Source organism: Condylura cristata, unplaced genomic scaffold (genome assembly GCF_000260355.1).
Source record: "Condylura cristata isolate star-nosed mole 26May11 unplaced genomic scaffold, ConCri1.0 scaffold00002, whole genome shotgun sequence".
Classification (NCBI taxonomy): domain Eukaryota; kingdom Metazoa; phylum Chordata; class Mammalia; order Eulipotyphla; family Talpidae; genus Condylura; species Condylura cristata.
The window spans coordinates 54657028-54670342 of record NW_004567103.1 but is presented as its reverse complement, the minus strand read 5'-3'; the positions used below and the strand labels follow the sequence as shown (position 1 = coordinate 54670342).

The 13315-nt window shown below is 32.3% G+C and overlaps 1 protein-coding gene across 1 annotated transcript in view; it reads right to left on the bottom strand.

The window, feature by feature from the left end:
- The window catches only part of BAZ2B (bromodomain adjacent to zinc finger domain, 2B), a 217253-nt gene that overhangs the window by 80359 nt on the left and 123579 nt on the right, over nucleotides 1–13315 (bottom strand). The window contains exons 4-6 of the mRNA XM_012727386.1: nucleotides 12415–12603; nucleotides 8293–8460; nucleotides 7276–7469 (exon numbers count right to left, since the gene is read on the bottom strand). Of these exons, the coding sequence (XP_012582840.1) occupies nucleotides 7276–7469; nucleotides 8293–8460; nucleotides 12415–12603 (551 nt within the window). The remainder of the gene's footprint in view (nucleotides 1–7275; nucleotides 7470–8292; nucleotides 8461–12414; nucleotides 12604–13315) is intronic.

The window sequence follows — 13315 nt, the reverse complement described above, 5'->3', positions numbered from 1 at the left end:
TTTTCCACAATATTTTTCATTTTATTTCATGTACATATAACAAGAGAGTATCTACACATTTAATCACTATAAATTGAATCACTACAATTACGCAACCTATACATTGAATCCTTTTTAGATGTAGAAGAGCTTTGTTTTGATATTTTCTTTTTGTATTTTTCTTGCAGTAACTAAAACTGCTTGACAAAACTGTCTAAGAATCAGACATATGGGTTCACATCTCTTCAGATATAAGTTACTGTAGGGTTCACATCTCTTCAGATATAAGTTACTGTAAGATATTCAACACCAGGGTAAGCCACAGTCCTTCACCAGAATCTACCATTCTTTCTTCTACCTCCCTCTTGTAGTCTGAGTTTTATAATCAGATTTTTTGTGCTTATTTTGGTTTGGTGTTGTTTGGCAGTTTTTTCTATACCCCATGTATGAGCCATACCCTCTAGTATTTGTCTTTCTTGTGCTGGCTAATTTAGCTTAGCATAACCCTCTTAAGTACCATTCATGATGCTACAAATGTAACTATTTCCTCTTTTATTAATAGCTGTGTAGTATTATATTATATGCTTATATGTATGTATGCATACATGCACATACCAAATGTATGTATGTGTGTATACAGGTGTGTATGTTTATACCATATCTTCTTAATCTACTATTGTGTACACAATAGTATGGTTGTTTCCATAATTAGTCTATTGTAAGCATGCAATGAACATAGAAAGAAATATATAATTCCTGTCATATTTACATATTCTTTGGGTAAATAACTAGGAGTTGAATTGGTGGATTATGTTTGACCTCTTTTTAATATCTTGAGAAACCTCCATAACTGTTTTCCAAAGGGCTTGACCAGTCTACCTTCCCATTAACTATGAACAACTGTTCCTTTTCCTCCACATCTTTTCTAGTACTTGTTTCTGGACTTTCTGATATGGGTCTACTCTTGCAAATGTGGATGATATTTCATTGTAGTTTTTATTGAATTTCCTTGTTACGTGATGATGAACGTCTCTTCATGTGCTGTTTGCCAACTATGTGTCTTCTTTGGAAATCTATCTCTTTTTGTCAATTTTGAACTGTTTTTTGTTTGTATAGTTGTGTGATTACTTTGTAGATATTGGGTATTAGCTCTTTGAAGAAAATGACATGTAAATATTATCTTCCATTCAGTAGGGCATCTTTTTAATAATAGGTTATTTTGCCTTGCAGAAGCATCTTAGTTTGATGTAGTCCTCTTTTTTTGATTTTGCTTTTGATTCTGTTGCTGCTGAGTCAAGTACTCGAAAACATCTATGAAGCTGATATAGTGGAGTATTTAGTCTATGCATTTTATGGTTCCAGATCTTACATATTAGTTTGCAATCCATTTTGATTTAGTATGATGTGAAAGAATGTTAAGGTTCATTCTTTTAGTTATGGCTGTTCAGTTTTACCAATACCATTTCCTTTCTCCATCGTACATGCTTGGCTCCTTATTGTAAATTAATTGCCCATGTAATGATGGGTTTAATTCCAGGTTCTCAACTTGAGTCACTTATCTTTGTTTTAAATGCAGCACCACACTGTTTGACCACACTATAGACTTCCAGTATGATATGAACTAATGTAGTATGATACTTAAGTTCTGTCAGAATTGTTTTTACTATCTGGGGTCTTCTGTGGATCTACATAAGTTTCAGAGATATTTGTTCTACTTCTTTGAAGAATGTCACTGAAATTTTATATGAGTTCAATATTGCCTTAGATAACATGTCTATTCTTCTAGTCTGTGAACAGGAAATGTTTCCCCCTTTCTGTCTTTTATTTTTTTAACAATGTCTTAGTGAACAGTCCTTCACCTCTTTTGTTAAGTATATTCTTAGGGACTTAATTATTTTGATATAATAGAGAAAGGTTTTTCTTTTTTTTTTCTCTTCTAATTTATTGTTTGCATATAGGAACACCATCAATTTTTATATGCTGATTTTATAGCCCACTGTTGATTACCTCTACCTGTTGTGTGTGTTTTTTTGTGCTTTTATTTATTTTTTAAAAAGATTTATTTATTTACAGAACAGGGGTACAGGCCAGAGGTGCAGGGCAGTAAGAGGATTCACCAGAGATACAATGGGAGGCAGAACAGGTAGGCTGATGAATTTCACTGCTGAGACAGGAGAGGTCTGTTGTGCCATGTGGGTCAACATCCCCCTAATGCCTACCCCTCACACCTTCCAGGGATTGAACTCTTGTTGAAGTGACTATGGCTAGGTTCTTAGTGCTGTGCTTCAACCTGTTGCACCACCAGGGAGGGCCCCTGCTTTTATTTTTTATATGAAGTCTTTAAGGGTTTCTATGCAGTCATCTGTGTTATCTTTTACTTTTTCCCAATTTGGATTCCATCTATATCTCTTGTCTAACTTCTCCAGCTAGAACTTCCAGTAGTGGTGAAAATGATTATCTTTGTCTACACCTGATCTTAGGGGAAAAGCTTTCATTTTTTCATCATTTACTAATGTCAGCTGTGGATCTGTCATAGACAGCCTTTGCTATATGAAGGTGTGTTCCTTATACTCCCAGTTTTGTTGAGAATTTTCCCTCAGAACTGAATCTTAGCAAATGCTTTCTCTGCATTGATTGATATGGTCATATGACTTTTATTTTTCCTTGAGATTTTGTTGAGGATTTTTACATTTATTTTCATCAGTGATAATGGTCTGTAGTATTCTTTTTTTTTTTTTTTCCTGATGTCTTTGCCTGCCTTTAGTATGAGTAATTTTGGTCTCATAAATGTATTTGAAAACGTTCCCTTCTCCTCAATATTTTCACAGTGCTTGAGATGGACAGGCACTAAAAGAAAGTGGGGAGAAACTCGTAAACTGTTAAAGGACAATTGGGGCAATGATGAATCAAGGAGAAATTTAAAAATATCTGGAGACAAATGAAAATAATACAAGCAAAACTTTGGGACACAGCACAAGCACTACTAAGATGAAAGTATGTAACTATATCGACCTGCATCAGGAAATAAGATAGCTGTCAAATAAATAAAATAACATCCTAAAGATGTTTATCATGAAGTTTATCATGGTAGAACTCACTAATGAAATCATCTATTCCTGGGTTTTTGCATTTCAGGAATCTTTTGATGACTGAATGAATTCCCTTGTTTGTTCAGGTTTTTTAAAATTCCCGATTCTGTCTGGGGAAGCTAAGAACTTTTCTCTTTATGCTAGATTATTTAATTTATTGACATACAGACGTTCATGGCAATATCTTATGATCTATGTCTTCAAGATGTCTGTTGTAATCTGTCTTTTATTTCTAGTTCTTTTATTAGTTATTTCCCCCCCTTTTTTTTCAGCCGAGCTAATGGCTTATCTTTTTTTTTTTTCCAAAGAACTACTTTTTGGCTTCACTGATATTTTGGACTTTCTTTTTTATTTCCTTTTCATTTATTGCTGCTGTAATTTAATTTTTTATTATTTCTTCCTTCCACTGGCTGTTAGCTTTATTTGTTCTTCTTTTCCTAAATCTTTAGGATATAAGGTTATTTACGTGACACTTTCGTATTTCTTGATGCACGTCTATATAGTTACATATTTCCATCTTAGTAGTGCTTTTGCTGTTTCCCAAGTTTTGCTTGTATTATTTTCATTTGTCTCCAGATATCTTTAAATTTCTCCTTGATTCATCATTGCCCCATTTGTCCTTTAAGAGTTCCCCTTACTTTCTTTTTGTGGTTGATTTCTAACTTGATATTATTTCGTTTAAGATTTGTTTATTTATGCATACAAGAAGTGGCATACAGACTAGAAGGATGGGAGAAGGGAGTTAAGAGGATTCTTTGAAGACAGAGTTGGGAACAGAACAAGCAGACTCACTGAAACACACTGAAGAGAGAAGCAGCAGGTGAAACAGGAGAGAGCTGCTATGCCACTGGGTCACCTCCTTGGAAGAGGCCTGAACTTGAGCTGTAGTGGCTGTGGATAGCTTTATTGGGCTGCACACAACCCCTTATGCCACCAGGGAGGTACCTAGCTTGATACTATTTTAATCAGAAGAAAACTTCATATGATTTCAATCTGTATGAACTGACAGGTGTTTTGTGACCCAATATTTGGTCTATCCTTGAGAATGTTTTCTGTGCACTTTAGAAGAATGTGTACTGAGCCTTTTGGGGGTGTAGTGTCGTAAAAATGTCTATTAAGTCCATATGGTCTAATTTCCTGTTTGAGGGGACTGTTTCCATGTCATTTTTTCTGATTGATTTGTCTGTTGATGAATATGAGGATCTGAAGTATCCATCTACAATTGTCTTGGTGTCAATATCTGTTTTTATATTTGTTAATATTTCCTTTATGTATTGTGATGCTCTTCATTTGGTGAATATACACTGATGAGTGTTATTTTTTCCTGAAGCATTAACAACTTAGTCAATATGTAATGTCAATAACTATCTTGTTATGTTTTTGAGCCGAAAGTGTATTTTATTTTATGTAAGTATGGCTGTCCTTACGTTTTCAGGGGGTCCACTTTGCTTATAGATTATTTCCAAACATATACTCAGAGTCCATGTTTATCTGTGGAGCTCAGACGGGTCTCTTGGAGACACATCAAGTTGGTGCAGTCTATCTATTTACATTTAGGTTGATTACTGAGTATATGAGTTTACAACTGCCATTGTCTTTCAGTTTCTTATTCTACTTATTTCTTCATTCATTTTTATTTATTTATTTATTTTGGTGTATTTCCTTATCTTTCATATAGATAGAACTTTTAACATTTATTGTAGGGGAGATAGCATTTGTAAGCTTCTTCAGCTTCTGTTTATCTGGGAAGGCCTTTATTTTATTTCTCCCTCATCTCTAAAAGGGTGTCTTGGAGAATACAGTATTCTTAGATGGAAGTTTTTATCTTTTAATACACTCAAATGTATTCAAAATATGATCTGAATACATTATTCCATTCTTCTTTTGCTTGTTTGGTTGCTTCAAATAAGTATGATGTAAGCCTAATGGGAGTAAATTCATAAGTTACCTGCTTTTATTTTCCACTCACATTTAACATTCCTTTGAAGTCTTTGTATTTTTGTGACTCTATGTCTTGGGGTATGTCTTCTTGCTTCTAAGTAACCAAGTGTTCTTTCAGCTTCACAGATTTGTACATTTAGTTCCCTTCCTAGGTTTGGCATTTTTTCCTGTAATATTTCTTAGAGAGAATCAATACCCATTATCATTATGTTGCCTTTCCTACTACAGTCAAATCACTCTCAAAGTATCTGTTTGCTTCTTTACATTTCCTTCTTCTACTTGGGTCCTTTATGCATTATTAATTTTGAGGATACTGATTCAATCCTCCAGTTGGTCTATTCTGCTTCATAGCTTTCTTCAAATTTTATCATCACATCTTTTGATTTTTTTATCTCCTACAACTCTATTACTTCCTTATTTACACTTTCAGTTTCTATTTTCTAAGAATATGGAATGCTTTATGAATTTATGTGTCAGCCTTATGCTGGTGTCATGGCAGTATCTATTTCAATCATTCCAATTTTAGTATACATGTCAAAGCAAGCACTCCCTATTAGCTTTAGTCTTCTTCATGCAGACAGTGTTTCAGTCACCAGTTATTTACAAATAACATGTCACATGTGCCTTTCTAGATGTTAAACCACAATGATGTCTAAGAGAGAGTCCTTTTTCCCAGTAACTTTAGATGTTAGTCATGGTGGTGACAAAGTAGACAGATAATTAATATAAAAGCAAAGAATCCCATATAGCAATAAATGTTACAGAGAAGAGGCGAAAAACTTAAAAGAAAGAGGGCATTTCTTTGGTTAGGGTGAAAAAAATTAAGTTTTTATATTTCACATCAGAAAAAAAAAAGGCAAACTATGATCAGAGAGATTAATTTCATGAACATTTAAGACTCCACAGGATAAAGAAAATCCAAAGGGACATTAGGTCACATGAAAGCTTAAGCTTAATGAACAGACAACAGTAGTGGATAAATCATGAGATGAATTATAACTCATTTTATCATGAGATGAAATAAACATTTAGCCATAAAAAGATGCCAATAGGAAGCCTGAAAAGGAGAAATGTGGAAATGACAGACCAACAAGATTGTGTACATTCAAAAGTTACGAACATTTCAGAAGTATTTGCTGACAAGTTAAAGGACAAACTTATAGAAAATGAGGCAGTAAATTAAAAAGCAATGTATTACAAAAATCATGGTCTTAAGGGAAGTACAGCTGTTTATGACTAGTAGGTTTGGGAGACTGCTAGAAACAAGGTAGCTATTGTTCACTGGTCAGAGATCAGTAAGGTATTGCAGGGCAAGATTGACATAGGAAGCTGCAGTGCCAAAGGGCGGGGGGAGAGGGGAGGGAACTGACTGGGAACATCCACGCTGGGGTCTTAGTAAAATTAGTTGAAAGGTACTCACTGAGAAACCAGTGAAACTTAATAAGCTGCCTATTACGATACCAGTAAAACTCACTAGACAGTTTGCACTGTGAGATCTCCTGAATAAAACTGACAGAGTAGCTACCAACTGTCAAGTCACCCACCAACAGTCACATAATAAGATCAAAAAGTTAACATTACAAACAGAAACAGAGGTTCTTCTAGTGTTTCTATAGCACCCTTTATTGACAAGGTCTTGTATTGTGCCAAGTGGCAAAAGTGAAAGGGATGAATTGAAAGTTGAGAGCCAAAAAATTGATAACTTGCAAAATTGGAGATATAAGGAAATTAAATTGGCTATGAGATGATAATGGTTGGAACTGAATAATGAGCACATGGGATTATAACACTATTCTAACTCTTTTGTATATTTAAATATGTACACAACAAAAAGTATTTTGTCTTTGTTTTCTAAAGCATGGATGCTGGAGTTAAGCTGCCTGGGCTTCAAATCCCGGTCACTTACCAAATAATTTGTAACTCTGTTTTGCATTCACAATAATAATACCTGTCTCATAAAGGACACAAGGAAAAATGAAATAGCTATTGTGTGCAAAGCAATCAGAGCAGAGCTGGTATGTATTCAGTTCCCAATAAATCTTAGTTGCGATTATTATTTGTATTGGTGATAGTTTTAATTTATTAAGATAATAATATCAGGACCATACCACAAAAATAAACATCTGAAAAAATAAGAGTTATTAATGAATAATAAATTATTCCATATATTCTAGTGGTTTTAGTTATAGAATGAGTAAATACATATGTACATGTTTTGTGTGTGTGTGTGTGTGTGTGTGTATTTGTCCTTCAAAGAATACCTTACCTTATCTTTAATTTTGTCAGCTCTAGCATCTAAAGGCTGGTTTTTGTTTTGTTCCTGATTACATTTTCGATTTCCGCCACCTGAGCTTATACTTTTAGTTTGTCCCACGGAACTTGAAGCAGTAGTAGATAGTACAGATGTATTGACACCAGATACAGATGATGTACTGTTTCCATTTATTGATCCATTTACACCTTGAAAATAAAATAAATGTACTTACACAACAGAATGCTATTCAGCCATAAAAAAAAACAAATAAAAGAATGACATATTATAATGTAGGTAACTCTTGAAAGCTAAATAAGTCTACATATTGTAAGCTACCATCTACCTGAGATATTCACAATAGTAAATTGTGAAAAAGGGCATTCTAATGGTTACCAGAAACTGGAGGGAGGGGAAAATTGAACAAACTGCATAACAGATTGAGAGTTTCCCTCAGGTTGATGAAAATGCCTTTAATATAGAGAGAGCTGAAGGTTACATAACACTTGAATGAATAAAATGCCACTTTAAAATGGTTAATTTCAAAAATGTTTAGAAATATAAGTAAAAGCAATTATAGCTTTCAGAGAAAACTCCCTTAATCACGCAATTAAACCATTATAATATGCAAATGACATTCTAATAATAGTGATGACTGACAGAAATATTACTGATCATTTAAAGCAAAAGGTATACTAGGGCATTAGTTTTCATGAATTTAATGCTCAATTGCAGAAGAAGCAATATATTTAGTTACATAAAGGAGGCAACAGAATACACAGAAGTAGTGGAATGGAACATTAGGAAATATAGGTTCAAATCCTGATTATGCCACATTCACATGTAAGCAGTATTCCCTGGAATAACTTATTTGAACCTTGGTTGCAAAATGAGAATATTTTCAACATAAAATCCTTCCAATGTGAAAGGGTCCAGCACAACTGTTATCTAAGTGCTATTAAAACTGAAATCTACTGACAATAGTATTAGAATAGAAGATTTGTAATCCTTCACTTAAATTAATATGTATACCTTTTTCAGGACCATTTCGATTACTTTTTCCTGACGTTCTTGAATGAAATGAAGTAGAATCATGATTCTGGGCTGAAGGAGCAAACAGTGGTGGAATTCCCAGTAATGGTGGAAAGAAGGTAGCTCCTGTTCGAGTATGAACATCTGCTGTTCGCCACCATTCTGTACCTCAAAACCAAACACCAAATAAGCACAAATACTTGAATTAACTTTCTAATTAACATAACAGTGCTTTTAATATTTTATCCCTAACATTTTTTTCAAGCTTTTTTCTTGGAACAGATTTGCTGAATTACACATAATTCTAATCATTGTTATAATTTTAAGATATCTAAATTAGAAATTATACACTCAACATTACTCTCACTAAGATAGTACACAAGCCTCTTTATGTAGCAGTTCCCTTGAGTTCAAGTTTATCAAAACAAAGGTTTTAAAAATAAAATGGAAAATTTGAAATATTAAAGAATTACCTCTGTGATGATAAACCATGATTTTTCTAAGATAGTAAAGACACAAAATACTTAAGCTATTTTATCTATTTTAAAACCTTCAGACTTCAAGGTTACTATTTGCAACCTATGATTAGAAGTTCCTCAAATTAGATGCAATGTGAATACCGTTCTGATAAACTTGGTTGTTTAATTAGTAATATATAAATTATTATAATCTAATATACCCCATACATATTTATGGTAGAACATATTCTACTTTCAGACAAAAAACTAAGTACAGCAAATACTTTTTGTCTAAGAAATAACTGCTTGAAGAAAATTTTAAATATTAAAAATTTATAAAATTTATCCCTCCAATATTAAAAAAGCTGGTATTTTGTTTATATTCCTCATTAATCACAGATAACAATGGTTTATCATCATAAAATTACTTAACTGGCAGAAAACAAATGCAATTTAGATATTTAAAGAGTGACTTAATTAAAATTTCTAGAAATGGAGATAAGTCAAATTTTTTAATGTATTTTTCAAGGGTGATTGAAGATTGATAAGAGCTCTGAAAATAACCCAAAGGAAAGCCCTTATATTGCCCCTCCTAAATTCTCAAAAACAATCTTCTCCAACTGGCTAACCTACTGAGCTACTAAATCAGGCATTAACTTCCCTGCCAATTTTTTGTTATATTTTAGTTTTCAATGATTGCAACAATCACAGAAATTAGACAGAAAAATTCAAAGTATAGAGAAAATTCAGTATTGGCAGTATATTATATCTTATGATGTTTAATGCTTTTCTAGCAATATCTTTGATTAAAAATGGGGATAAAGCAATTATCTAACAGTAATATGTCAGTTTTAGGAAAAAATAAATAGTAATAGTAGCTGTCATTCTGAAAGGTCTAAAAATCAGAAAACCAGAATATGCAAAGAACAGCAAAAGCTTTTCTTTCACACTGCAAAAAGGCATTGCTAATGAAGTGACACCAATATGTATTAAGCAGTGACTGAATGATAGGAACTAGACCAAGAATAAGTATACAAAAGCATGAATCATTTATCCACTATTAGAATCTACCATATTTACATGTTTGAAAATTAAGTTCTATAGCACAGCTGGGAAAAAAAGGGATGGAGTTTCCCAAAGATATTTGTTATTTAGAGTCTATAATTAAAGCACTAGTATTGAATGCATAGACTTTGTAAACAACCAAGGTAATCAAAGCACAGTAAGATTCATATATATTTGACACAAACTCAGAAATAAACAAAAATGTAGTTTGGAATGTCAATGATAAATAAACAGAGTAAGGATCAGAAAAAAACCTGGAAAATATATTTGTTACAAATAAGCTTATAGTATAAGTAATAAATACAACACAAGTGAATAAGATGAATAAAAAAAGGATAAAAATGGTGGGCAATCAACTAACAAATGTTTAATATTTTATTCATAGGAAATAATATAAATGTTAAATGTAAAGGTTATTTAACTTCCAAATTTAAGAAGACGAAGAACATTTTTTATCTACTCATAAACTAGCTCATAGATTAAATAAAATATATAAAGAATTACATATACCAACACTTGATAAATTTCTAAATGTATTCAAAGATGGTAATAGCATGGCAGCAACATTATCATATTCAGCTGAAATATTCTAGTGTTTCAGAAGATATACTGAATCTCATTTTGAACCTAGAAAATATAGCCTAATTCTAAAGTCTTTCATACCTGATAGACACTTTATAAAACTTCACAGTAATATAAAATTACAGTGACCAAAATAATGAAAATATTTTAAAAGAAATTTCCATGAAATATGATTTTAATATAACACAGAAATAATTATATTATATTAGTATCCATTATATAATCTTGTATTTGTTGATTTAATTCTGAAGTACAGAATAATTACGAAGAAATTTAATATAAATTTTCCACTAAAATTTCCTAGTAATTTCTTCCTTGTGTGTCCTCATTTATTAGACAATTTAAAGAAATTGGCATTTTAACTACCTTTTGGATAAAGTTATAAGGACACCCTTTTGGATAAATTTATAAAGAATTTAAATATAAATCATAATACCAAAACTGCAACTAAAATAACGCCTCTAAAACCAGCCATAGCCTGGCCTACACTGGCATACTTTACCACTACAGATTTTGTCTTGTAATTGCCTGTTTATCCATGTCCTAAAAAAACATAAGCAATATAACATATACTGTTAGTGTTTTTCTCTAGTGTATAGAACAGCATAGTTCGGCCTAGTATATAGAACAGAGTAGATGCTCAAAGAACATTGTATAATTAATGAATGAGTAAACAGCTTAATGAGTAGGTTAGGAAAGTTTTTTGGTTTTTTTTTTTTTCTATTTAGTGGAAGTATCAACTTTACTTAAGTTCAGCTGAATAATATTTTATACTTTTAATGATCATTTAGGTCAGAAGTTATTTTCTTTTTATTCAGTAATCCTGTATTTCAACAATTATCTACTGGATGCTTATCTTGCAAAGCAACCTTACTATGAACTGACTAAAATAAGTTCTTAAAAGTTTTCAGAGCAAATGCTGAGAGTTATCTGACTATTTTAACACCCTAGTCATAATATCCCTTTGCACTACTCCCTTTCCCTAGGTAATGATTCTCCAAATAGTAGTTGACATAAATTTTTATTCTATAAAGAAGCATTTGATCAATTATTATCCATTAAAGTAGATAATAATGATAGTTCCCAAATGCATACTAATTATGTGTTTCAAACACTGCATTTAGCACTGACCAGTACTTATCTCCTTAATATTCACAAGGACCCTAGTATGCAGGCATTATTATTATTCTCATCTTTCAGATGAGTAAACTAAAGCTGAGAGGTCAGATTTTTATTTCATCGTAAAACTGTAGCAAAGTCAGATTTAAATTTCTCTGAAATCAGTCTAATTTTTAATTTTTGCATGTACTAAAACATGCATCCCTTACTAAAATTTGTTGAAGTAAAATTAATCTCTGGAAACATATTAAAGTTAAGGTCTTCAAAATAATATAGCAAGACAAATTATATTTGTCTAAGTTAAGTTTTAAACTGTTGTTTCACTAAATTGCTGAATTTCCATCAATTATAGAATTTGGGGTAATACCCAGCTTCCTGCCATGTAAACAATGCAAATCTCTAGCTGTGTTAATCAAATATGGAAAAATATGGGAATCTATCTCAAATTCATTTTCCTTCCTAGCTGTAGAAAAGTGACAACTCAAAAAAAAAAAAAATGGTGATACACGTTGTAAGAGTTGAACTTTAGTTTTCCACTGAAAGTTAAGTAACTGGAAAAAAAGTGAAAAAAATTCATAAAACTCTCTTTTTACAATATGTACTTTTCTGTATATTGTACTTTAATAAAAAGCATGAGAAGACTTGGTCTAACTGTTCACTTCTGTGGCAGATACCTTTCTAGCTAAATACTTGAATATTTAATTGCATTGCCACCTAGCAACCAGTGTTTTATTATTTTGCACATGGTATACAGGATTGAGCCAATTCTTGCACAAGTTTTAATAAACCAGGCATTAGCCTTTTTTTTTTTTTTTTTTGGTTCAATGTAACGACTACTGCTTGAACATTTTTTAAGCTTTCTTCCTTTCCTTAAACACTGTTTGAAACAGATGTTTACCTGGAAAAGATGCTAGTTGGGGATGTGCGGCTAAGGCTGTGGGTGTACCAAGTGTCCCCAAACCACCAAATTCTGAATGCCCTGAGCTGGCTGAATGTAGACCAAAGACTGGGTGGCTGACCATTGGGAAGGCACTCGACACTGTGGACAGGTTAAACGGTTGATCCCCAGCTGCTCTGAATAAATGTCCTGGGAGGGAAAAAAACACACTTAAAGTTGTACTATAAAGACAGATGAAATTTATCTGATTTCACTGCTCACACTTAGTTAAAATGTATTTATTTTGTTGTCTATTAAAAATTTATTTTACATTTTTTTGGCATTTCTGTTCTTCAAACCCCACAGAACAAGATGCTTCTACAAACAAGAAAACATTCTCAAAGTAATTTAAAATGAATAGTATAACCTTACTTTGGTTTTTGAGATTTGAGAAATTATTTTTACAGAAACAGTTTTCACTAATTATAATAGTTTGACCTGCAGACATGATTCAAACTCTGTTAATATGGAAATAAAATATAAAAATTTCTACTCAGAAGAAAAGTATTAATGTCCTATTACTAAAGTTGAAAACTAATGAAATAACTCCAGAATCTGTCCCCCACTCATTTCTCAAATTATTACTCAAGGCAGAGTTCTCCAGTTTCATGAGCCAGAATTTAAACTATGTTCTCTTTGGTGAGGGGAACTGAACAAAATGGATTCTAGCCTAATAAAGTAATGTATGAGACAGCAAATACGTTCAATGAATAAATTTACTAAGATATTTCTAAATGCATCCATGGGTCATTACCAGTACATTAAATGTTTTTAAACTTTATGATTAAAAACATCTGAAATCAGGTCCTCCCTGGTGGCGCAGCGGGTTAAAGCACAGCACTGAGAAGCTAGGGCACTTCCT